At 42.4% G+C, this 26,410-nt stretch overlaps 2 protein-coding genes across 6 annotated transcripts; one reads left to right on the top strand and one right to left on the bottom strand.

Annotated features, from left to right (window-relative positions):
- The first annotated feature begins 3,952 nt into the window (after positions 1 to 3,952).
- Positions 3,953 to 10,017, top strand: LOC125289829 (calcium uniporter regulatory subunit MCUb, mitochondrial-like). Of its 3 annotated transcripts, none has more exons than XM_048236885.1 (8): positions 3,953 to 4,255; positions 6,031 to 6,094; positions 6,839 to 7,009; positions 7,143 to 7,247; positions 8,168 to 8,328; positions 8,604 to 8,807; positions 9,352 to 9,504; positions 9,674 to 10,017. In XM_048236885.1, the coding sequence occupies exons 1-8, from the start codon at positions 4,244 to 4,246 to the stop codon at positions 9,743 to 9,745; spliced, it is 942 nt and encodes a 313-aa protein (XP_048092842.1). In that variant the 5' UTR covers positions 3,953 to 4,243; the 3' UTR covers positions 9,746 to 10,017. The 3 variants fall into 3 exon arrangements, with proteins under 3 accessions (XP_048092842.1, XP_048092840.1, XP_048092841.1); XM_048236884.1 differs by lacking the exon at positions 3,953 to 4,255 and adding an exon at positions 5,206 to 5,398; XM_048236883.1 differs by lacking the exon at positions 6,031 to 6,094.
- A 105-nt stretch (positions 10,018 to 10,122) lies between these two features.
- LOC125289828 (complement factor I-like) lies at positions 10,123 to 23,592 on the bottom strand. 3 transcript variants are annotated; one of them, XM_048236881.1, is made up of 11 exons: positions 19,908 to 20,852; positions 19,613 to 19,757; positions 18,565 to 18,746; positions 16,872 to 16,979; positions 16,545 to 16,667; positions 15,472 to 15,498; positions 14,653 to 14,777; positions 13,716 to 13,819; positions 13,271 to 13,554; positions 10,925 to 11,026; positions 10,123 to 10,686 (listed from the first exon to the last, which is right to left on the bottom strand). In XM_048236881.1, the coding sequence occupies exons 2-11, from the start codon at positions 19,651 to 19,653 to the stop codon at positions 10,358 to 10,360; spliced, it is 1,425 nt and encodes a 474-aa protein (XP_048092838.1). In that variant the 5' UTR covers positions 19,654 to 19,757; positions 19,908 to 20,852; the 3' UTR covers positions 10,123 to 10,357. The 3 variants fall into 3 exon arrangements, with proteins under 3 accessions (XP_048092838.1, XP_048092839.1, XP_048092837.1); XM_048236882.1 differs by lacking the exons at positions 19,613 to 19,757; positions 19,908 to 20,852 and adding an exon at positions 22,839 to 23,592; XM_048236880.1 differs by having other exon boundaries at positions 19,613 to 20,852.
- Between the last annotated feature and the right edge of the window lie 2,818 nt (positions 23,593 to 26,410).

The raw sequence follows: 26,410 nt of genomic DNA, 5'->3' as shown, positions 1-26,410 counted from the left end.
TCTGATGGAGCACAGGAGATGTTAACCTATGGGAAGTCATCGCCACATGATGTCATCGATCTGAATCAATCTTCGGGCATTTTTTGGGCTTTACACTATATAAGGGCACACAGTGATAATGAAGTCCTTATTCATACGTTGGATCAGTTCAGTTTTGTTCTGGGGGTGTGTTTGGTCGGTGTAGGCATGGAGCACTTTTGCATAGTTTGTGTAACCACATCTCCTGCTGAACGTCGGGGTGGAAAGCAGGTAGCTCAGTGGTTACTCCTGAGGGCTTGAATCAGCACCTTGAGTTGGTAGAAGAGATTTGGATGGAGACAAATCTAAGATGCAAGCTAGGTTCTGACCAGGCTGTCGGATCGCCCACTCACTTGACCGACAGAGCAGTAGGCCTGATTTTCTACATTGAAATGATCAATATTATGTAGGCCTATAAGCCTTTATAGCTGCAGTTGGCAAGTCTGACAGATTGAGGGGACTTTTTGAAAATTTTGAATGTTTACAACTCTTATGCCCCTCCCCCACTACCACCGAGCACCCTGTCATCGAGATTGCTCGTCAGTGCGCACCAGACTGTGATTGACAGTCAGATCTCAGTCCTGCTCTGATTGGACCAGAAGAACCGGGAGCTGGGGATTTTTGCAAAACAAATAACAGGCTCTAGGTGGAGGCAAAAGTGCGGGTTTTTTGTAAAACTGGCTGATTTATGTTGTTCTGTCGGAGCATATAGTGTTTGTTTCAGTGAATATGATCAAAAAAATCTTGCCAACTGCAGCTTTAAGCAACTGTATTTTCATCTGATTCTTCAATATCAATATGCAACACTACCAGAGTTCAGTTTGTTAATTTCAAAGTTTACATGGGGAATCTAATCTATTTTTTTAAATGAAAAAAGCAATCTTTTTGTGCAGTTAATAATTTAGGTTACATTTTTTAGCATTACCCACCATTAAGAATTCAGAAGTTGTTCTGATTTCAGTGGACAATTCGGTTGTAACATTTTAATAGCAACACCACCCTAACTTATGAGGACACCTTTTACAGTTATTGCACATCTGAAATCTCTCCATGATTAAGACAAAAAAGGTTTTGTTTTTCACCAGGTAATGCATGTCACAAGATTTTCAGCTCTATTGCTACACCAGTAGGCTCAGAGGAGAAAGGGCAAGGAGAAAGCAATTGTTTTTCAGTCCTTGAACAATCATGCATAAACCGTATGAGACGAACATGAAATAGCCACATAACTTTTGCAAAGATATGCTTCCATTGGCTACACCAGATGAGCAAAGTTTTTTTCTTTTACTGTCTATGCATGCGAACAGCATGTACAGTATGCGCGTCGCGTCCATTGTTGTTTAAAGATTGAATGGGAAAGGGATTCGGAGCCAAAGGCTAAAATTTAACCCAGCTACAATTTGTAAGGTACGGAGCCCAGGAGGTGTCATTACAAGATATTTTTGTGTATCGAGAGAATGTGCGCTCATTTTACTAAATCGTGCACACGTTTTACTAAATTGTGCACTCATTTTACTAAATTGTGCGCACGATTTAGTAAAATGTGCATGCGATTTAGTAAATTGTGTGCACGATTTAGTAAATTGTGCTCTCAATTTAGTGAAACGTGCACTCGATTTAGTAAATTGTGCGCATGTTTTATTATATTGTGCACACGTTTTACTAAATTGTGCGCTCAATTTACAACAATTAAATTGAGAGCACAATTTAGTCAAATGAGTGCACAATTTAGTAAAACGTGCGCACGATTTAGTAAAATGTGCACACCATTTAGAAAAATGAGCGCGGTTCTCTGGATATCAAAAAATATCTTGTAATGACACCTTACCTGGAGCCCAGGAGGTATCACCGATATCACGTTAATGTTACAGATGTATGGTCTACAATTAAATATCTATTAAACATTTCACAATGGAAGATTATTTTTTTGGAGCGTGATCTGCAGGCGACTTGTTGGCTATTTTTAGAAAGCAAAAGCAAGAGCCTAGCCTGTTAGCTTAGCTTAAAAGAAAGATGGTGGACATTATTACTAAATTCTGGGAGTGAGGTCACAGTGAGCCCACCCCTTATGGGCCTCCGATTGGGCAAAATAATGATTTTTGCATACAGATATCTCTTGTTTCAGGGGGACATGTGGGAGAGAAGCACAGCCATTCGAAAAAAAAACTATTGGGTTTCTACTGATACAATGCTTAATGCTAATCGGTGGTGTCCTTTTAATAACCCATATATATATATATATATATATTATATATATATATATATATATATATATATATATATATATATATATATATATATGGTACGTTCCTATACATACCTCAGGCTTACCAGTTGCGCCACCAATTCTACTTAGCATTCACCAAGTAATTTTTGTATCTCCACAATAGCCTAGGTTATCCCATGCCTATCTAGCTGTCTTGTGACAGCTTATTTGTCAACCGATCAAGATCTATATTTATTACAGCAATACATCCAAGGGAATATTTTGCAACAGGCTGCTGAACGAGCAGTATTTTTATCTAATTTAGGCTATGTGGGAATCTGAAAGAGCAGCATCTGAATGTGATCAAACTCTCTCACATCGAAGTTGTGTAATCATATACCACAATGACCATTTTGTGTCGTCAAATTAGGGCAACAAATTATGTGTGGGATAAATAAAAGTCAAACTCAGAGAAAATAAGCTTCATACGTTCTTCACTTTAAATCACTAGAATTGCTGCAGCTCACTGCATAACTTAACCGAGACTAAGATAACACTAATTCGCCCGATCCATATCATGGTTGACTGGTCTGTATTTAGAGAAAACAAGGATATCTGTCGATCAGTACCTTGTTGCAAAACATTCAATTGTTGCAATGGCCATGAAAATAGCGTGCTGACGACACAATCAATCACAAGACAAAAATTGTAATTCTGGGTCGACACAAACATACCCTATGGATCTAATGAAATGAAACACAACTATAACAAGTTGACTTGCGCACAGGTTGAAAGAAACTGTTTGTGCTGAGATACACATAGTGATGGCCCACAATAACAATGATAATGTCTGCGCATTAGTGACGTGTTTCATTTTAACCCCAAAACGGAATAAAGTATTAAGTGGGGTCATCATGCCAGTGTGTTGTAGGCCTACATCAGATTTTGGTATGTAAGGTAAAAATTAACCTTATTGTTTCGAGGAGTGCATTTGCCCATGTTAAATTGTGACATCACCAGTTAACATGGGTGTAGGCATTTCTCACATATGTCAACTTGTGTTAACTTAGACTACAAGTAGATAAAACAAATCAATTCATTTCATCAGTGCATAGTGTGTAGTGGAATAGATTACTTGAAAATGTGAACCTCTGGCACTCCAGGGGTAGCCTGGCGGGCCATCCTATATCATTGAAATGTATAGTCTGGAATCGAACCATTCACCTCGCTTAATCCAAGGGGCGGGCAGAGAATTCTCTTTCAAACTGCCTAGGCATGCAATAGGCCAGCCTTCCACGACCATATCCGTATCCGGGTCGGCAAAACGGCAAATACATCCTTCTTCGAAAGTAATGACTTAAGTGCATTGTGTTGCTCAACTTTCAAAGAAAAGCACAAGTCCAAGTCCTCCAAAGTTGACGCCAACGCCGATTCAAACAACCGCTCTTCGTTCGCCATAGCCACCTTTCTTGTTGTTCACAGTCGCAGGACTGTCGTTATCCTGTTAAGCCCGCCTTAAGACTCTCTAACAAAATAGAGCGCTGTGATTGGATGAAGTCCACGGCGTCAGCCAATAGAAATCCCTATGGTTTGATACTAGACGTACAGGCTGAGCAAATTAATTTGCCGCCGCTAAGGTGCGTCTAAATTTCTAGGTTACTCCAGGGGCGGAGTCAGAGCAGAAAGCTCTGCCTGAAATAGGCATAGGATTTTATGCAAATATCACCAGTTAACATGATCACCAGCCAAATTGGCACACCGTTGCTGTCGGAACGTCAACAGCGAACGTTCCCACACCCTTTAGCGGAAGTCCGAACGTGCCTCGAACCAAAAATTGTTTGCTGGGTTGTGAGTTTTTTCCACATATGTTTGCGATTTCACAATGTCCGAGGATATCCGAGTTTTTTTCTGGAAAATATATGACTTTGAGATTTAATCTCAAAACATCTGAGAATTTACGCCGTCGTAGTAGGCTACAGTCATATACAGACAAAAATATTGAGATGAAAGACACATCCGTAAATGATTGTTATGGTAAGTAATCTAGGTTACTGTGCCAGGGTATCACTGACTTCCATCTGGCAGACACGCTGTTGAATATCTTATAACTTATATAACTTAAAGGAGAATTCCGGTGTGATCTTGACCTAAAGTGTATTGAAACATGATACCGAGTGTAAACGTATGTCTCATAGCCCATCTCGGCTTGTCCCCTGCACTCCAAAATCTGGCACTAGTTAGCCGATGCTACCAACAGCTTTTTCAATAGTGGTGCTTCGGCATCGGGCTAGCCATGCAAATAAATCACTGTTTTACACCCATTTACGAGGCTCAATGTATCTCCACACTTCATTGGTAGACTTCCAAGGGCCCTGACATTTAAAACCAGACATTGAGAACTTTGAAAAAGCACTGGTAGTTTACTTACAAGACAGTATCTTCAATGGTTTAGCGTTTGCAGCCATCTTGAATTTAGTCACGATAAGTCGAAAGAACGAGTAAGAATGAACAGGTATGATAAGGGATCAGATTCCAAAAATAATTCAGTGGAAATGCATGGATTCCAGTTTCTTCCAGTAGCAGCAACTGGAATCCATGCATTTCCACTGAATTATTTTTGGAATCTGATCCCTTATCTGAGAACCTGAAAGTTCTCAATGTCTCGTGTTAAATGTCAGGGCCCTCGGCAGTCTACCAATGAAGTGTGGAGATACATTGAGCCTTGTAAATTGGTGTAAAACAGAGAGCCCGATGCCGAAGCACCACTATTGAAAAAGCTGTTGGTAGCATCGGCTAACTAGCGCCAGATTTTGGAGTGCAGGGGACAAGCCGAGATGGGCTATGAGACATACGTTCACACTCGGTATCATGTTTCAATACACTTTAGGTCAATATCACACCGGAATTCTCCTTTAACTGCTCGTTCGCGTGGCAAGCATTATTAAAAGTGACAAACCTATCCTCCAATCAGATCGAGGCTGCCGCAGGCTTGGGCGGAATGCAGTCGATGTCAACAAACCGGCTCTGATCCCGAAAAGCTCTCTCTTTGTCTGATTTGGCGTTTTAAACGGTTTTGCACACTCTTCTCACCGCTCCGAGATGGGTTTACTAGGGCGCGTCCTTACTCTTCGGTTCAGAGGCATCACAGGAGTTCGGATCTTGCGACCGCTGTTTTTCGTGAGTAGGCTGGAAGAGTAGATAACTTTGAATCTTACCACTGTAGTCTTGTTTGTATGCTTGCATTGCATGGCGCATGGTGCACCTGAGCGTCGCAAAAACGTGTAAAAATGTTGTGATTCACCTAAATATAAATTGAAAGCCTAGTAGGGTAGATTTTTAAATAAAGTTTCTTTTCTTTTTCTTCACTCACATACACACGCACACACACACACACACAAGCACAAGCACACGCACGCGCGCGCGCCCTGTAGGTAAGATAAATGGAATGTTCCTCGGTATTCGTCCTGACAGGTCGAGACAATGCTTGCCAGATTAGTCTCTTCTCTGGAAAAGTACTGCCGGATGTAGTTATTCTAATGCTAAACACATTGATGTGCATAATCCATAGAGTGTCAATCAATGTTTGCACACAAAACTGTAAGACAAGAAGTCTGAACCACATTATTTCCCAATATCTTCTTATGAATATTGATTAGACAGAATTTCCCTACTTGTTAAAGAAAGAAGAGAAAGTTATCTTGAATGTGACCATATGTTTCCAGCATGTATTACATCCCTTGTGTGTGTGTGTGTGTGTGTGTGTGTGTGTGTGTGTGTGTGTGTGTGTGTGTGTGTGTGTGTGTGATCAGGAGAAGCTGAGGACACCCACAACTCTTTCCACTGTGTTTTGCAGCTCTCTGCCTCCACCCCCAGGTCAACCATCTCTAGTGGATTGTGATTGATCTGTTTATGACTGTCTGATGTGTGTGTTTTTGTGTGAAAGAACTGTCGTGCTAAAATTCTGGATTGTTCAAAACATTTCTCAGGCAGAGTCAGCAGTCAGTTAGAAATCTCAGAGAGCTTTATTCACGATACCGGAGACCTACGCCGTGTCACTAGCAGACGTAGTCTGAATATGCGGAGAAAAGGCACACTTCTTACAGGACTGGTCAAAGCTTACATCTCCCCTTGTGACATGTCAAATATCCACTGACCACATCACCCAAACTCATCCAACATTGTACACAAGGATGAATCCCTTAATAACCGACATCCGTGACATTTCCCCAAACTTTGACCTAACGTACATGAAGGCGCCAACCTCCTTGAAGATGGCAGCTCCATCTCAGGGCCCCCTCTAGCCAAACCAGCACGTAGTCCCAATCACCTGAGAAAGAATGTCACACATGCTAAACATCTCTCATCATCCCAATTTCTGTTCACTTATACACTTCTATGAATAACGTGCTCACAAACAAAAGTAAAAGAGCACATGAGTGAAATATACAGAACACACATATGGTTTTCTTGCACACAGATCTGAAAGGTTAAAATGTCCTCCTACAGAACAATATGTGTGTTCAGGAAAGTGTACTGTCTGTGTGTGTGTGTGTGTGTGTTTCTGATTGTATGTAAATGAGTGTGTTTCCATTGTGTGTGTGTGTGTGTGTGTGTTAGTGATAGAGGTGCAGTACCGTCATGGCCGCCCTGTCCTTCACTTGATGCTGCCGTCTCGCGGTGAGGCGTGCCGCTTCCCGCTCAGGCCCATGATGATGACCGTGGCCGACCTTTTGTCTGACATCCAGAATGAGGACCCTGGGGTCACCACAACAGCCATACTCACCGCAGGTAATTAGGACACAACAGGACCCTACTAGCACCTCCCATACCACTACGTTTTCTGTTTTACCTTAATGAAGTTGTCTGTAGGAATTGTGTCTCTGAGTGTGTGTGTGTGTGTGTGTGTGTGTGTACCCTTCAGATGGAAACAAGGTGTCCTCCAGTACCCTACTCGACTCAGTTCTGAATAATAACTTCCAGCTGGTCATCAATGACACCACCTACAGCATTATCTCACCCTCCAATGGTAACTTGATAAAAGAGCATGCACACACACACACGCACACACACTCACACACACGCACACACACACATAGATATATAGCACATGCACAGAGTGCAACCCAAAGAGCTCCACACACAAGACAAAATATGCCAAACGGAGCAGCATAATAGCCAGCATATGTAACCTGCGCGATTCAGCCCTGCACACGCACAGACTCAAACCCGAGAACCCTCAGATAGGGAGGCGAGCGTGCTGACAGTTGAGCTAAATAGCCCAGGCTACTAGCTCGCCAACGTTCCACAAGCACAGCTAAGCTAGCTGGCATCCATTACACGTACGCGTGAAACCAAGAAATACAAGACAAACAACAAACAAAATTAACATGTAATAAAATAAATGAATAATAAGACATTTTAAAAAAAGAAAATTCCATATTAACTTAGTCCAATTGGTTGTATCTAATGGCTGATGTCCAAGGGCAATGATGATGGTGACGGCGCACGGCTGTGTCTTTAGGCCTATAACAGACCAAGCTGGAGGATGTAACATTACTCAGTCTGGAGAGCACTGGAAGCAGAGACCATACCTACACAGATACCATCACCCCTGACAACAGCTGTACCTATGGATGATTGTCTGCTTGTGTTTATGTGTGTGCACTTTATTTATGTACTCTGTGTGCATTAGATGTGTGTGGTTCTCTGCTTCCCCCTTTCATTCTGTGTGTGTGTGTGTGTGTTTGTGCATGTGCGCGTGCGTGTGTGTGCGTGCATCTGTGCGCGTGTGTTTGTGTGTGCGCGTGTGTGTGTGTGTGTGTGCGTGCGTGTGTGTGTGTGCGTGCATCTGTGCGTGTGTGTGCGTGCATCTGTGCGTGTGCGTGTGTGTGTGTGCGTGCATCTGTGCGTGTGTGCGTGCGCGTGTGTGCGTGCGTGTGTGATCAGATGAGCTGTGCCATGAGCATCTGACGGGGCTGGAGGACGTGAAGATGGTTGTGCACCTGCTCTACACGGCCCTCCATCTGCCAGAGCACCAGCGACTCAAGGAGAGGCAGCTCCTGGAGAGACTGGACACCCTCAGACAGCTGCTGCAGCCCCTGGAGAGGGTGTGTGTGTGTGTGTGTGTGTGTGATAGTAAGTGAGAGTCAGTGAGAGAGAGAGAGAAAGTGTGAGTGTGTATTGCATTTTTGAATAATGTATGTTTGAATTTGTGTTTACAAAATCTGTATGTTACCTGTATTTAGAAATCCACAAAACTTTCATAACAATGTATCTGTGTGTATACATATCTTTAGACCTATACATCATGCTGTGTGTGTGTGTGTGTGTGTGTGTGTGTGTGTGTGTGTGTGTGTGTGTGTGTGTGTGTGTGTGTGTGTAGGAGCGTGCTGGTCTGGAGGCGCGGGCGGAGGCTGAGTCTATGCGGTACGTGTGGGGGGGGCTGGCCTACATGTCTGTGCAGGGGGGGTTCATGGGCTGGCTCACCTGGTGCGTCTTCTCCTGGGATGTCATGGAGCCCGTCACCTACTTCATCACCTACACCTGGAGCATGGGGCTGCTCGCCTACTTCCTACTCACACAGCAGGTGAAGTATGATGAAGCATTGAAACATTAAAGAAAGTAGGAAGCTCCCGCACACTGTCTTCATTTGCAATTGTACTGGTTTTTATTGCAACGTTTCCGTCAGATGACCATCATCAGGCAATTTCCTGGAAATTGCTAGAAACGTTGCAATAAAAACCAGTACAATTGCAAATGAAGACAGCAACCGGGAGCTTCCTACTTCCTTTGACATTGGTGATCCTGTGGTCCCTCTTCGACGCACCCGTCCCAAGGAGGTGCGCAAAAGCACAACTTTTGTAGCATTGAAACATTAGACACTAGCGCCATTAAACCTTGATCAAATGAGTCCTTCCCTGGGTTCTGTCTTCTGAAGTGGCCCAGGATCTGCTGCATATTCCTTTTGTAAACATACAGATTGCAGATATGGAGGGAGAGATAGGGAGTTGTCATCCCACTGTTCTGTGTGTGTATTGGCAGTATTTGTGTAGAGCATATAAGTGGATTGTTAATATCTGTGTGATGGATGTGGTGTATTGAATGTCTTATGACTCACACACATATTCCAGGGAAACAACCAGCAACCTGTCTCAGTAGCCAATCAGGAGTTCATGTATGCTGATGCCAAAGACCGTCACTTCTTGTCCCACCTCCACCGTGCAGCAGCCAGAGAGGGGTTTGACATCACACATTACAACAAGCTCAAGGAGGAGGTTCTCCAGGTAACACTCACACACACACACACACACACGCACACCCATACACACTAAAAACACAGAAAATGTTTAAAAGCATCTTTTTTTATATCACTTTTTTCTTTAGTTGTTGTTTGTGTACATTGTTTGTAAACTCCTTTTCCTTTTCTTTGTTTGTATGTATGTGCATATTCAGGTGGAAAATGACTTGCGTCGCTTGAGGAATCCCATCAAGCTCCAGTTACCAGTGGAGCAAGTCCAAGGCTGAGGCTGACACACACACAGACTAGACTCTTAGAGGACTGTACTGTTACTGTGCTGGGCTCTGCATCTACATGGGATATTGCCTTAAGATTGTGAAACACAATATCATTCATATCCCATGAGACACTGCCTTGTCTGACTGATGGGTTTGAACCTGAGTTTAACTCAATGTTTCTATTGTAATGTTTATGTCTGTTACAGGCTTTTATTTGTATGTTGTCTATTGTTATAACACATTACAAATTATTTTGTGAAAATAAAGTATTTTCTTGCTTATGCTATGTCATCTCCACATGATCTAATATCTTCCACGTAGGAGGATGATTAATTAGGCCACAGGCTATTCAAATGTATGAATGAAAATGCAAAAGTATAATAAAATCAATTGTATTTCTATTTTAATTTATATCAATGATTGATATGAATGATATCAGTAGCGTACTAAGCAAAAACACACATGATCAGTACTTTACTACCACCATAATGAGAGGAGAGGCTCCAAAGAGTCCGGCATGAGCGGCCTCCAAGTTTGCGCAATAATTATTGAATGTCGTAAGTGCTTACTTCCACATGTTTTTTTGCGAGGGGAATAGCACGTCCGCCTTTTTCATTCTCATCACTGCGCCGTTGTAGGCTGTAGGTAACAATGACAAAATACACAAGCACACACACAATCACACACACACATCGGCTGCTCTCCAGTGTGTTGTGTCAGTGGCAGCGCCCCTGGCTCAAAGGTTGTATTTGGCGATGGTGTTCCCGTAGTGGCCCGTATCCACTCGTAGTAGTGCGCCACCAGGGTGTACCGTCCTGGCAGGCCGCTCTGCCCGCAGCGCTCACGGTGGACGATCATGCCCCATACGTACGACGCGCCACTGGGGTCCTGACACACCAGAGGGCCCCCGGAGTCCCCCTGGCAGGAGTCCACGCTGCCCTCCACATCACCTGGACACACACACGCACGCACACACACAGGGCTGAGAGTCACTCAACAAACATGGCACAGGACTAACAGAGTGCATGAAACATCATGACGAGTTCACACTGCCCTTCACAATCACCTGGACATATTCACACAAAGTGCAGTAAAGACACCATTTGATGTGCTTTGATTCTAAGCATAGTGTATGAATGTCTCCTAGTGTCTGGCGACTGCGTTCCCTTCTCATGTTTGCCCGCTCACCTGCACACATCTCTCCCTCTTGGTAGCTCTCTCTGTGGTCGGACTTGCAGTTGTCCAGCAGCGTCACATTCGCCCAGTGCAACACATCCGGAAGTCTGCCATCTGTAAGCATTGTCATGGGAACAATAGTGACAATACTGATTAATCAGTGGTTTATGCCACACCCAAGTCAGATAAAACAGAAAGAACACATTCAAACAGGCAAAAGAGCCATGGAATTCAGGCAACATTTCCAAATTAGCAGTCTGGTCATCTTATGTGGTAAAATTACAGATGACTGGTATAAAGCTATAATGAGTGTAAGATAAATACTCTTAAACTCTTAAATACTTTTATTATTTCATTAACTGTATTCATAATATACATACATATTTAAAACGTTTTCTGTATGATGTACTTAACATTTACTAAAACAGTATTTTTAACTGTATTCTCAGTACACTTTCTGGAGTAAACAAATTAACATTAAGAAAAATTAAATGTAATGCATTAATTCTACTATCTCAAAGTCATTACAATATTACTGTCTTTGATTATAAGGCATTACACTACATTTACATTGCTTTCACCAAAAATAACAGGAAATATGGATTTGGTGTTCCTTTTTGTGTTCAACCCTGTATTCTCTGTTGATTTTCCAACAAGAGGAGATAACATCCTGGACCTGGTCTACACTACACACAAAGGAGCATTTGGACTTTCAGACCATATCACTGTTATGCTAATGGAGTAACAAACCGGTTTCGTACAGGTAAAAGTGTGGCCTGAGGGAGCCTCCCGATGCTCTTCAAGACTGCTTTGAAACAGACTGGGAAATGTTTAAGCAGGCAGCCACTTAACAGACACTGTAACCTCTTACATCACCAAGTGCATGTGACCCACACAAAAGACAAGAAAAGCCATGGCTGACAGGGGATGTCCTGTGCTGAGGCCAGAGACAAAGCCTGGGCAGAGCCAACCTGTCCCTGTGGCATCAAGGAAGCAAAAAGGAATACACTCACAAGATACAAAGCCTATGGCAGGGCATTCAGGCCCTCAAGAGCAACATCCCTCTGCTCAACAACCTGAACCGGGCTTCTTTGCTCGCTTTGAATGCCCACAGAAGACCCATCCCCCTATTTATTAAGAGGACACTTGTTACTCCCAGTCATCTCAAAGTATCATTTGTTACATTACAATAATCTGCTCTGCCCTCCACCCACTGTCTTTGAATTATAAGGCATTACACTGAGCAGGGACAACAACCTCCCTGCTGAACGTACCATTTACCACCAACACTGCATCACTGGCGATTACCAGCCATCATGACCACATTCTACCGAGGCACCATTGAGAGCATCCTCTCCAGCTGTATCGCTGTGTGGGCTTTACAACAGGAAAGCCCTGCAGCGCATAGTAGAACACAGCTGGAAGGATCACCAAAAAAATAACAGGAAAATGGATTTGGGTACAGAAGCCTGCGCTCCCCGTGTAAGGATGCTGAACTCTCTCCCTCCTCTCCCCTCCACCCTCAGCTACATAACATCCTGGACATTGGACCCACAATGGCTCACACTTGAACACTCTTCATGTGTTCAATGCAGCTCATTACACAGCAGGAAACAGGTGATGTGGTTTTTATGGCATTAACAAAATTTTGCTATTTTTTTCATTATATGTGGCTTATTTAGTTTACTAACAAAAGAACAATATAATGGTTGCAGTTATGGCTCATGGGACCATGTAGGCCCCAAAAGGCCAAAGGTCACTCACAACTTAATATATAGTAAAATATAGCCATAGTGAAATTGTATGTTGACTTTAAATGGTTCTCATCATTGCTGGTTGCCTTTCCTTCCACTTACAGTGGTGTAGACTTAATGCAAATAGTTTGAGAATAATGGCTATACGATCTTTGTCTGTAAAAGCAACATTTTAGTTCTTCTCACTGCTTGAAATGAGAAGTATAGCCTAACCATGTTAGATCTGTTGCATGAATGGCAGAGATAACTCAAATTCCCTTTCTACAGTCATCTAAACAAGGCAATCAAATCCAGGACCAGCATAGATTACTTTTTTTAATTCTTGGATAATCTTCTCTGGTGCCAATTGAGCATTTCTCAATTTTGGATTACCGTAAAAAGCAAAGTAACTTCAGTTACTGAGAATTGTACAGAGTAAAATATTACTGGAATTGTATTGGTAATGCCTTACATTACTGCATTACAGCAAAAAGCAATGCATTACTGTAATTACATTACTTTTTTAATGCATTACTCCCAACATTGTGTGTTGTACATTTACACATAGATGTATATTATACTTTATGTTATGTGCACTGCATGTGTTTGACTGTGGCGTAGTTACATGTAGTGTGGCCCCATCCAGAGATGCTGCAGGCGTGACCAGGATGGAACTGTTGGCTGGACCAAGTCACGCACACGGGCCGGATGGCAGGGTTCCTGGAGGGCGCACATTCAGAGCTGAACCTGGGGCTCTTCAGCTGGAGCAGAGCGATGTCGTTGCTGTGGGTGGAGGCGTCATAGCCGGGGTGGACAAGCACCTGCTCCAACACTGCAACGTCACTGGTCGGCTGCAGCCGCCGCCGGTGCCACAGGGAGAACTTCAGCTGGTACGCCTCCGGCTCACGCCTGCGCAAGGCAGAACACACACACAGGAAGACATAAATATGATGATATGAGAGAGATAAAAAGACATAGATAGTGAGAGAGCACACACACAGGAAGTCATAAATCCTTCCTGACACTGCACTGAATACTTGGGTATGGCACTAGAGGGAGCAGGGTGTTACCTAACACAGTGGGCAGCGGTCAACACCCAGCAGCCCCCCAGGTACACGCCTCCACACTCGATCTGTCCTCTCTCCAGAATAGCCACCTGCCACGGAATCTGCGTCTGGGTGTCAAAGATCACAAGAGAGCTTAGCAGCAGATAGATGGACACACGGACACACAGACACACACACACACACACACACACACACACACACACACACACACACACACACACACTCACACACACCATGTAAAAGGTTCTGTAAGCTATTCTAAATGCTTTCTAACATGCAACACTTTTTGTATCATTCTTTGCTAGGTGTCCATTCCATGAGTACTCTGTAAAAAAGCCAGACTCCATACACAGCTTTGGCTCCGTGAACAGAAAACAAAGTGGAGCAAGCCTGTCCCCAAAACCATAACAAAAACAAAACTGTTCCAGCCATAACCGAGGTGGTACAGGAGTTTGTGGGAATGGAAGGGGGGTTTGGGGTGGAAGGGGTGAGTTGGATCTCTGATGTTTTGTTTGGTATTAAGTTAAAATATCAATGGACATGACATCATCCGAAATCGCTAACAGTGCCTTTAAAGTTTACTACTGAAAGTCACCTAATATTTTTTTCGTTAATGTTTTGGGGGCCTTTTAGGCCTTTAATCAGACAGGACAGTGAAGAGTTACAGACAGTTAGGGACGGGGTGTAATCAGGAAATGACCCGGGTCTAACTCACACCCGGATCCCTGTGGGCACCCGGACCCAAATATGTCACAGACGCTGCAACCAATTGTGCCACAGCACAATTACAGGTTTACACAGAACCCTTTTTTAAGTTAAAGGTAGACACCAGAAAGTTGCATGTGCTCACCAGAACCCTTCTGGCGCATGCCAGGATATTTTCTTTTGCCCATGTCCCTTTCGAGCTCTATAAGTTTACACGTAATTTCTTATTGCTTACTGGCTCTGTTGGAGCTCCTCCCACTATCCTCTTCCTCCTTGTCCTCCCGTGGAAGTCGATGGTAGCAGAAGGATTTGGGACGCCACACTCCAACACCTCCAGAGAATCACAAAGTCCCTTGATATCTGCAGACGATGTGTATAGTATGTTACAATAATGCCCTGTATTTATGGCAAGCCACCCCAACCTGATACCACCATAAGACATAAAGGGGAATGCTACAGCTGTCTGATCCTATGTGTAGGAGAAAGCTTAACTTGACTTGAAACAGTAAAGGGCAAGAAAGAGCAGTAAGCACAAGACAATTACTGGGACAGAAGGGCATGCAGTCACAGGTTACATTGAGGTGTCTAAGCAAGCTGCTTTGGGGAAAAAGCATCTGACCAACATCTGAACACCTGACCAAGACAGTTCAACAGGTGCATGTGTGTCAGTGCAGATGTACTGTAGGTATGTGTATAGGTGAATGTGTGTGTAGGTGTATAGGTATACAGGTGTAGCCCAGACAACAATGGGTTCAGTCCTGGAGGATCTGAGCCTATCAGAATGCAGCCCCACTGTATCTTTGACAAGAGCAAAACTACATTATTCAGATGATTAAGAACACCCAACTATTCCAGATACTCCGTTATAAAGTGTATGGTAAAAAGAGAAGGCAGATGACCCTACTAGACAGCACATATTGTAGCATATAAATAAATCATCCATATGGAATTTCAATGAGGAATTAAGGCACCAGTAAAGATGCTGTTTGTTTCTAATGTTTTGGACCATGTTTCAACCCTCCACCCTCTCACACACACACACACACAGCATTACCTTCCTTAGGTGCAGAGATGACTGGTTCTGGAAAGAAATAAAAAATATGAAAGGAATATTGGTTTATAATAACTACACACAATTCATCATTTATTAAGCATTTGTAAACAATAAGTTTAAGTAAAACATCTGACAACAAAATGATTTGCAATACTCAATAAATTATGCAATAATCATTGTTTTTATAAAGGCATGCCTACATGTAGGTGTAAATAGTTTCTTAATCATTAACACATCCATTCTAACTGATCTTATATAAACCATAGACAATTCCTTAAGTTCTGTTAAACAAATTATTATTGCATCTTTATTAAGAATTATTATACGGCTCTTCACAATTCAAGAAGAATGCTCCATAGACTTAAATGGGATTTCCCAAAGTTCTACGGGTCCTTATTTTCATCTAAGGACTATTGTTTTTGTTTTTTTAAATGAGATGACTCTCGTGGAGAGTTAAAATGGTGAAAAGTGCGTTTACTTAAAACGCACATGTGCACTTTACATACATCCAATAGAGGAGTGACGGTAACAGCTCTGAAATAATGACCGCTGTCAATGGCAACGGATTTTGTGCTTCTTATTCAGTTCTTTCATATCACTCCGCAAAGTAGTCCGGTCACTTATCCTAACTGTACGTACACACCGCCGCCGACTTGAGCTTCCAAAGAGTCAGGAGGTCATTTATTTTCAATGTGTTTAGTCCATCTGCACCTTCCGTGATAATGCTTTACTGATGAGAACTAATGTAGGAACAATACTACAAATGATGAACCATTTACTAATATTTTACAAATGCTTAATAAATGATGAATTAAATGATGAATTAAATGATGAATTGTGTGTAGTTATTATAAAGTGTTACCAAAATATTAAATTGGGCATTTTAATAAATAGAATGTTTGGTTGGTTAGGGACTAATGATGTTTATGACAGACATGATGATATGATATGATATGACAGACATGATGATATGAGATAAAAAGACTGAGAGACAACAAAAAACAAAGAACAAGAATATGGGTGTCGTTTATGTGATCATGTCTGTGTGTGACTCTTGTAGGAGAATGGTGCACCTGTCGGCGGATTGATTGTGTTGAGCTCGTCATCCCCCCCAAGACAGTCCCTGATTCCGTCGCCAACAGCATGAGGAGGGATACAAACATTGGACTGGCAATGTGAACCATAGCGTCGACAAGCTGAGGGCAGTATACACACACATTCACATATACACACACATACATATCATACGTTATCTTTACACAGACAGACAGGCACACACACACACAAAAGCATCACAATACAAAACTATGGCATAAAACAAATCAAGTTGATAGTGATACCTCCATCTCACACACAGTACCTGAGTGTGTCCACACACAGCCAAACAGACACACACACACCTTTGCAGCACATCTCATCGCTGCTGTCTCCGCAGTGATTGATTCCGTCACATGTATTGTCCAGCTTCACACACCTTCCATTGGCACACTTGAACTCACAAGTACTATCTGTAGAGATAAAACAATACGTTTTTGTATGTTTATGTTACTCTTTCACTCTCTCTCTCATTTCTCTCTTTCATTTCTCTCTCTCTTTATGACAGTCAACATTTTCTCTGTGCAGGGGCGCCGCTAGAGTTGCAAGGTATGCACACGCATACGTGCCCCAAAAAAAAGTTACCTGACCTTATTTACAAAATTTGCGCTTTTGGTAAATGTAGGCTAGCCTAACATGGGCCTCTCCTTATTGAGCCTAAGAAAAACCTTTACATAAACTGGAACAGAAAGCCCCTCTTAAACACGTCAACCTACCCATGTCATCCCTTATCAAATAGCCTACCGCATAAAGCGTCTAACTTTTGTAACACTGGCTGTAGGTTACGTGGGCTTATTCAGGCTTTTTAAAAGTTACGTGGGGGTGTTTCAGGCTTTTTAAAAGTTCTGGGATGAGGGAGATTTCTCTGGTTGCTAAGCACACTATTTTAATGCAGTTTGGGGAGGACAGAAATACCTTTACAGAGCAAGCGGCTCTGACTCAAATTAGGGGAACATACCTTATGCGCATTATAACTTCACTGCCCAACCCGCGAAAAAGAGAAAGAAAAGAAAAAAATAAACCAATGAGTTTATCTCACGATTTGCGATAGAGAAAAACACAGATATGGTAACTTACTAACAATAAGGATTTGCTCACTACATTCTAAATACATTGCACTGCTGTTTTAGTTGTCCCAACCTTTTAATTTTGATGATAGGACTACGCACAGTCAAGGACTTTTAAAGGGACACCAGGCAAGCCTGATGGTTTTTCTCTAAGAAACTCCCCCTTCGCTTGGTCTGAAGCTCTTTTCCTTTTCTTTGCATCTTCCGTCAAGGGTTTTCGCTGCTTTTTCGCCGGCTCTGCCATTATACACACGTTTGCAACAATCGCTAGCGTTTAGTTAGCCTGCCTCTGTGCTGTGGATGCAGGATGTAATTCATCCTGCTTCGGTCGGCGGGTAGGATACACTGAACTTGCAAGCGGGATATTCTTCCTACAGGCAGTAGGGGCGGGCGAGAGAGTCTTCATTCGCCCTGTAATGAGTCATTTAACCATATACCGATTTACGAAGATGAGTAATTAACACGAAAACGTTGCCTGGTGTCTCTTTAACACCCGCACCAACCCGACTCGTCATGTTGTGCCTTAGCCCCAAAAAGGTTGAGAACCTCTGCTCTACGCATTAACTGAATCCCTGTTTCAAACAGTGTTTTTTTTTTTTTAATAAGCCTACAGAGGTAAGCAAACAATGCAACATTTTAAACACGTGTAGACCGTGACCATAGAGGACAGTCTCGTCGTTATCATGTCATGATGCTACGTGTTCATATTTTATAGTCTATGGTTTCCATGCACACCATATTCCGGTTTTATTCGGAATAATGCCAATATTGAATGATTTCACAAATAAAGCCGTGAAAAAAGTGTACGCACAGTGCGTACAGGATTACGCCTGCCGACGCCACTGTCTCTGTGTAAGACTACTATGTGTGTGTGTGTGTACATGTGCTCATGTGTGTGTGTGTGTGTGTGTGAGTGAGTGTGTGTATTGACCTGCATCTTCTGTTGCACAGTGGACCGTTGCGACACTGTGTTGGGAAGTGAGCGGTTTCATATCACCATAGATGTTACACTCGGCCAGTGAGTACTCGTGCCCTGTGCACTGTACCCTCACACACACATCAGGCAGACTAGTGTCCTCGCTCTGAACCTCTGAGAATGACATAATTCCACCTCTGAGAAGACAGAGAGAGAGAGAATGAGACAGAGTGAGAGCAAAAGAAAGAAAGTGTATTGACGTATGTGGTTTACTTGTAAGGTACAGTATGTCATGAGTGATCTTGCATGGTATTCATTTTTTAAATTGTTTTGCCTTTATTAAGATAGGACAGTGAAGAATGACAGGAAGCAAGTGGGTGAGTGAGATGGGGATCTGGAAACGTGAGAACTTGGACCCAAATATGGTACAGATGCCACAGCACCCCCGATCTTCCATGTTATTGAATTGTTTAGGTGCTACTTATGTTCTACTACTTGTATGAGGAGGCTCGTCCATTGAGGAAAGGGAGGACAATGCTTCCTAAACTTTTCAGGGAAAGTAAATTGATTTGTAAAGTGATTTGTCACTGTGTTTACTATGTTGTTCCCTTTTCTACCCAGTAGGTGGCAGTCCAGGATAAGAAATAGAGCAGTTCAAGTAGTTGAGTAGAAAGAGATTAAATTAAACAGCATAGGCGAGTTTAGGCTATTTTTGAATTACTAAATATGACAAAGACTAAAAAGGACATTTCGTCCAAAGATTAAGACTAAGACAAAATTAAAAATAGGTGACAAAATTAACACTATCTCAGGATGTGTGAGCTGAGGTCTGTCCTCAGATCTCTGTGTGTGTGTGTGTGTGTGTGTGTGTGTGTGTGTGTGTGTGTGTGTGTGTGTGTGTGTGTGTGTGTGCTGGGATCTGTCCCCAGGTCTTAAAGTGTGTGTGCTGGTGTCTGTCCTCAGATTTATGTGTGTGTGTGTGCTGGTGTCTGTCCTCAGATCTATGTGTGTGTGTGCTGGGGTCTGTCCTACCCATTTGATTGACAGAGACCCAGGTATGTACCTGCCAGTCTTTTGACGGCACATTACATTGGCCGCAGCCATGTCCCAGTCTTTGCCGCACACCAACACGTTCTTGGAGATGCTAGGCAGCGTCACCTTAATCACTTGTTTATTCGTCTTCAGAGAGGTGCTGAACACATTGTCCGCTACACATAAAGACACACACACACACATTCATCCAAAGACATCCATTCAACAGACGTAACCTGCAGTGTGTGTTTTTATGCATGTGTGTGTGTGCATAAATATATGTGCGCCTCACCACTACATGTGTCCCCAAAGTGAGAAAAAGTCACCTTTCCTGTCATACAGCTTTCCACCAGGGCCTCACAGTGGCTGCCATATGTCCAGCTGTTGCCAGCCGGTTTGGTGGTGGGTCAGTGATGGTCTGGGGAGGCATATCCTTGAAGGGACACACAGACCTCTATGGGCAAGACAACAGCACCCTCACTGCTCTTAGGTATCGGAATGAAATCTTCAGACCCATTGTCTGACCCTGTACTCGTGCAGTGGGCCCTGGGTTCCCCGTGGTGCACAACAATGGCCGGCCACATGTGGCGAGAGTGTGCAGGCAGTTCCTGGAGGATGAAGGAATTGATACCATTGACTGTCCCCCACACTCCCCTTACTTAAGTCCAGTAGAACACCTCTGGGACATTATGTTTTGGTCCATCCAACACCGCCAGCACCACAGACTGGAGGAGCTCGGTGATGGGAGCAGTTCCCCCAGGACACCATCTGACGTCACATGCCCCGACGGCTCTTTAGGAGATGAACATGTGAGGTCATGCAAACTACTGAGTACCTAGGAGGTAGGAGGCCCTTAATCATGAATTATAAAAAATGGTTGAATTATGAAAAAGGTTGAAGACTCTTGCTTCAACCTTTTTCAGCCCAAGGACCCCTAAAAATGAAAAAGCAACATTATACTGCTTTAATTGCCCCTTTCTTCAGTTGAGATGTCCTGAACTGCACCAAATGTCATGTGTACGATTAACCTGACATCCTCTGGGGTATGCCAAGTTTCATGAAATTTCATTCATGGGGGGCCATAAAATAAACAAATGGATGTGTATATTTAGTGACTGTACACCCATCGGCCTGTAGATGATGGTGTTGAGCAAAGAGTTATTGCTAAGGGAAGATTAGGAGAGGAGCTAAGCAGGACTGTGTCACACACACTCTCTGTCACAAACACACACACACACACACACACACACACACACACACACACACACACACACACACACATGCACGCATACACACACATACAAGCACAAACACTCACACCACATGAACAGACATACATGCATTACTTGACTTGGTTTTGGTAAACAGGCTCTGGTTTTACTTCACTGTGACTTCCGACAACTCAAAGGTGGCTAAGTTTATTCATGGTAGGATGATTTCCAGGTGAAATGTAATTCCCATTTCTTCTTGAAGCTGAAATAAACCTGAGAATGTTTATCAGACATACTTGGTTTTTCGTTAATCTTACACCAGCTTAATATTATGTAAAATATGGACATAACATTAAGCTGGTTGAGTGATGGAGGCTGGTTTGATTGTTGGTGTATTTGTGAAACATAAACTCAGTTATACCGAGCAAATTGATAACAATAATTGTCTCTTTCAACTGTCATCTCATTCATTTCTGACCATACTGACAGGAGCTAAGTTAATTAGCCACAACGCTAATGAGCAGGGCATAAATAGGCTACCTGTCTACGATGCATCCTAAACACAGGGCTGGAACACTTCTGCTTGCTAAATGCTGTTGACTTGCTCACAGTCCTTGGTGGCCCTGCCAGTGCTTGTAAAATGTTGCATTAAGACAACAAAAAGTCTACATGAAATAAATGTGAGCATCTGAGCTAACGTTCATTCCCAAACACCCACTAGACTACTCCCTAGTTTCAGTCTTCAATTTCTTGCATTTCAACAAAGGTTTTTCAAGTAAGGAAGAGCATGGTTTAGGCTACAAAGGCTAAAGGTAAAGTAAAATAACTGATCATACTTGTATAATGTTTTGCTTGCATAAAGGGATAGTCATTAAGTATAAACTGCTCACAATGCAGATTGTGGCAATGTGGTTATAACAGAACAAAGACCTCTTTTATTCTTACTATTCTTTCTATTCTATAGCCTACGCTCTTTTATTTCTTAAAACAAATAAATTACTGTATATGAAGAGCCTTTCATTAGGAAACTAGATAGTTAGGCCTATTCAAATACATAATGTCCCACCAGTATATCGGTTATTGAAAAACTCAAATATTAAAAATCGGTACCGGCCTTCAAAATCCCAGGTCAGGCTCTTTAGGAGATGAAGACAAATTGACATACACACGTATGCACACACACACACACAGACACACAGACACACACACATCCACACGCACATCCACACACAGGCACGCACACACTCACATGCACGCACACACAGACACACATACACACACACACACACAAACACACACAATTTCATATTCATTGCTGGTTATGGCCATGGAAGTTGTAAGTCAATGAAGCTTTTCCAGACCCACTCTCAGTGAGATTTGAGAAGTGATCTGGTGTTAACCAGGCTAACAAAAAGTTAGAGACAAACGCACATTATTGTACACAGAGAAAGAGAGAGAGATGTGTGTGTATGTGAAACTAACCAATATTTTCACAATGTCAAAAAACACAATTAAGTAATGCATTGTGATTAATGATGGACTTTATCTTCCAGCAATAGTCCCTCTAGGTAAATGTGACAATGGATCACAAAATCTGATAGTTTTTTGTAGTTTAACTTTAATTAAATTCACCAAAAGCCAGGGTAGGCCTAACATTAACAGAGGGCAGCAGAATGCAAGGAGAATAAAAATGATCCAAACCTAAGCATGTTATACTTGGCAGCAGCAGCATGGCAATTCTGTCCACAATTATCATTAAACATTTTTTTATTTTTCTATTGCTTGCTTCTTGCACCAATGTCTTCACCTCAAACCAACTATATAAATAATTCTGTCTCTTCATCAGACCAAATGAAACACATTTTTTAATGTGTAGTCATGTGACTTCCCTAAATGAGACAAATGGTCATGTGTTCCTCACTATCCACATTGATACCCTACTCACCATCATAGGCTATTACTAGACTAAACAAAAAAAGACAGAAAAAGAAAAATCCAACATTTCCCTTCCCCAACTCTGCTTATGTGGGTGTGTGAGTAGCTCACCAGGTGGGTCTTCTGGATAAGTAGAGCCAGCAGTAGTGCTATGGTGTGAAGCTTCATGCTTGTTTTTGTATCAGAAACACAATGACTGTCTCTTACACACACACATACTTGACACAGACTCTCTAACAGAAAATGTCCGTCCAGAAAGTGCTGTGAACACACACAAACTATGTGCAATGAACAAACAATGACAAATCAGTGGTCAGGTACATTCCGGTAGCCTACAGTCTTTACTGGAATATCAAATAAACTGACCATCAATATGAGCTGTTTGGTCAATGATTACCCCCACTGCTGGCAAGAGGGGTGGGGAGATAAGAGAGGAAATTTGATGCTAGTGTGATTTGTGTTTCAGTGTGCGGTTACCGTTTGTTTCTTTAGCACCAGGCTTGTGTAACCTGCCTGCCTTGACTCAAACCCGCAAACAGCAGCACCTCAGATAGGGAGTTGAGCACGTTGACAATTGCACAGCTATGCTAGCTAGTATCCATCACACTCATCACAATGTCAATATTCAAACATGGTATAATATTGTGTGATTAGGCTATGATCATTTCCAGTGATGTTAATATTTTTTGAACATGCAGGAAAATAAATGAAACATACACATTGGTGAAAGAAAACTCATTCAAAGAGAAGCTTTGCGGGTGTGTCTCTTCCCAGACGCTGTACAGCTTTGGACTGGAGTCCGATCAACAGCTTCCAATTGCACTCTTAAAACGAATGTGTTGAAAATAACACAACTTGTATTGTTTTTAACACATCTCTGTGTCCAGATAGGGACAACAGTTTGTGATGTTTCCTTTTTTTATTTGTTACACAATATGTGTTGAAAATAACACAACTTGCGTTGTATTTTAACATATCTCTCTGTCCACTCATTCGTTTTAGGAGTGTACCCGCGGTCGCCAAACCTTGACACTCCTCCAGAGGAGAGCTTTTGCTTCGGTGGGCGCAGTCTTTCACAGCAGGGTAGATGGAGAAGGGAGAGGATTCACACTCGCTCCACACAGAGGCTTGACTAGACAAAGAGCCGCTCAAATCCCACACCTCAACTCCCACCACAGTCTGTGTCGTCGGAGGTGGCGTTGGTGAGGATGTCGTAGGTGACGGTCTGAGTGTTGGGCAGATCTCTGGGGATTGGCGTGCTTCAGGCTTCTATAATCTTACGATCTCACATTTGAGCGCTATCTCTCCACTCAGTGATGTCTGAGTGAGCGGCCTCGGAGACCAGGTTATCCATGGAAAACTTCACCAAACCCTCAACAAAATCATCAATGTAACAAGTCAGTGGCGCCGGCAGGCGTAATCCTGTACGCACTGTGCGTACAATTTTTTCACGGCTTTATTTGTGAAATCATTCAATATTAGCCTACAACAATAAAACAAAACTTGGTGTGACAACTAGCCTATATTTATTGACCCATGTGTAATCTGAATATTGGCATTATTCCGAATAAAACCGGAATATGGTGTGCATGGAAACTATAAAATATGAAAACGTAGCATCATGACATGATAACGACGAGACTGTCCTCTATGGTCACGGTCTACACGTGTTTAAAATGTTGCATTGTTTGCTTACCTCTGTAGGCTTATTTAAAAAAAAAAAAAAAAAAAAACACTGTTTGAAACAGGGATTCAGTTAATGCGTAGGCACGTCATGACGAGTCGGGTTGGTGCGGGTGTTAAAGAGACACCAGGCAACGTTTTCGTGTTAATTACTCATCTTCGTAAATCGGTATATGGTTAAATGACTCATTACCAGTGGTGGAGGAAGTACTGAAACTCAGTACTTAAGTAAAAGTACAAATACACAGAGAAATATTTACTTTAGTAAAAGTAAAAGTACCACAATGACAACCCTACTTAAGTAAAAGTAAAAAGTACCTGCTTTTAAATGTACTTTAAGTATTAAAAGTAAAAGTATTTGCATAATGATTTATTCTCTTAATATCTATATTCTAAAAGGAAAAATCAGTATGGGCTGTGGCATTTTAATTAAGCTAGTGGCCCAGTTTACATTCTGACCTACAAGACTGTAATTCTGGTTACTAGGGTGATCTGCTGAGTAATATCATTCAGCAAAACACGAGAGCCTGAAGTTTAACGGGGTAGACAAGGGAAACGTCGGGTGGATCGTAATGCCAATTATGCTGATTGAACAGAAAAGTCGCTGAGAAAGGTGTCTATGATTAGGTTCAGTTTCACTTGCGCAGACGCATAGACATTGAATGAGCGCTCACATTACTACCCCCCAATTGTAGGCTATGCATCTTTATTTGATCACACACAATTAAGGGATATTTCCTAATCTGGAAAATGTTACGTTTTTTCCGGCCACCGGTTCATTAATAGTCTAGGCTACCATTCATTTGTGCCGCAAATGATCAGACGTGTGACAGAAGCATGGGCATAGACTGTAACTTCGCTGATCCGCGGATAGCAATCTCATCGGAGAGGAGGCCCTAACGCTGCAGATAACAGACAGAGAAAGGCACAGAACACAGTTGCATGTACAGTGTCGCCATGGGTCTGGTGAATATAGCCTACCGAATGCAGATGGCTACAAGCTCACGCTTTGCCTGGTCTAGACTAAAAAGCGTATGTTTCTAAGAATGCACGTAAGCTCAGAATCTTTGGTAGCAACCCGCCCCTGGTAAAACAAAAGCGTGTTTGTCAGAGAAAAAAAATGATCATAAAATGTATCTTAAAAAGGAACTATGGTGTTGTAGAAATGTAGCGGAGTAAAAGTACAGATAATTGCTGTAAAATGTAACGAAGTAAAAGTCAAAAGTATGCACTATACATTTTACTTAAGTAAAGTACAAATAAGTGGAAAATTTACTTAAGTACAGTAACGAAGTATTTGTACTTCGTTACATTCCACCACTGCTCATTACAGTGCGAATGAAGACTCTCTCGCCCGCCCCTACTGCCTGTAGGAAGAATATCCCGCTTGCAAGTTCAGTGTATCCTACCCGCCGACCGAAGCAGGATGAATTACATCCTGCATCCACAGCACAGAGGCAGGCTAACTAAACGCATAGCGATTGTTGCAAAGCGTGTGTATAATGGCAGAGCGGCGAAAAAAGCAGCGAAAACCCTTGACGGAAGATGCAAAGAAAAGGAAAAGAGCTTCAGACCAAGCGAAGGGGGAGTTTCTTAGAGAAAAACCATCAGGCTTGCCTGGTGTCCCTTTAAAAGTCCTTGACTGTGCGTAGTCCTATCATCAAAATTAAAAGGTTGGGACAACTAAAACAGCAGTGCAATGTATTTAGAGTGTAGTGAGCAAATCCTTATTGTTAGTAAGTTACCATATCTGTGTTTTTCTCTATCGCAAATCGTGAGATAAACTCATTGGTTTATTTTTTTCTTTTCTTTCTCTTTTTCGCGGTTTGGGCAGTGAAGTTATAATGCGCATAAGGTATGTTCCCCTAATTTGAGTCAGAGCCGCTTGCTCTGTAAAGGTATTTCTGTCCTCCCCAAACTGCATTAAAATAGTGTGCTTAGCAACCAGAGAAATCTCCCTCATCCCAGAACTTTTAAAAAGCCTGAAACACCCCCACGTA

The sequence above is a fragment of the Alosa alosa genome, chromosome 24 (genome assembly GCF_017589495.1).
Source record: "Alosa alosa isolate M-15738 ecotype Scorff River chromosome 24, AALO_Geno_1.1, whole genome shotgun sequence".
Lineage (NCBI taxonomy): Eukaryota > Metazoa > Chordata > Actinopteri > Clupeiformes > Clupeidae > Alosa > Alosa alosa.
The sequence above is the reverse complement of the archived record's forward strand: the minus strand, read 5'-3'. Positions and strand labels throughout refer to the sequence as shown.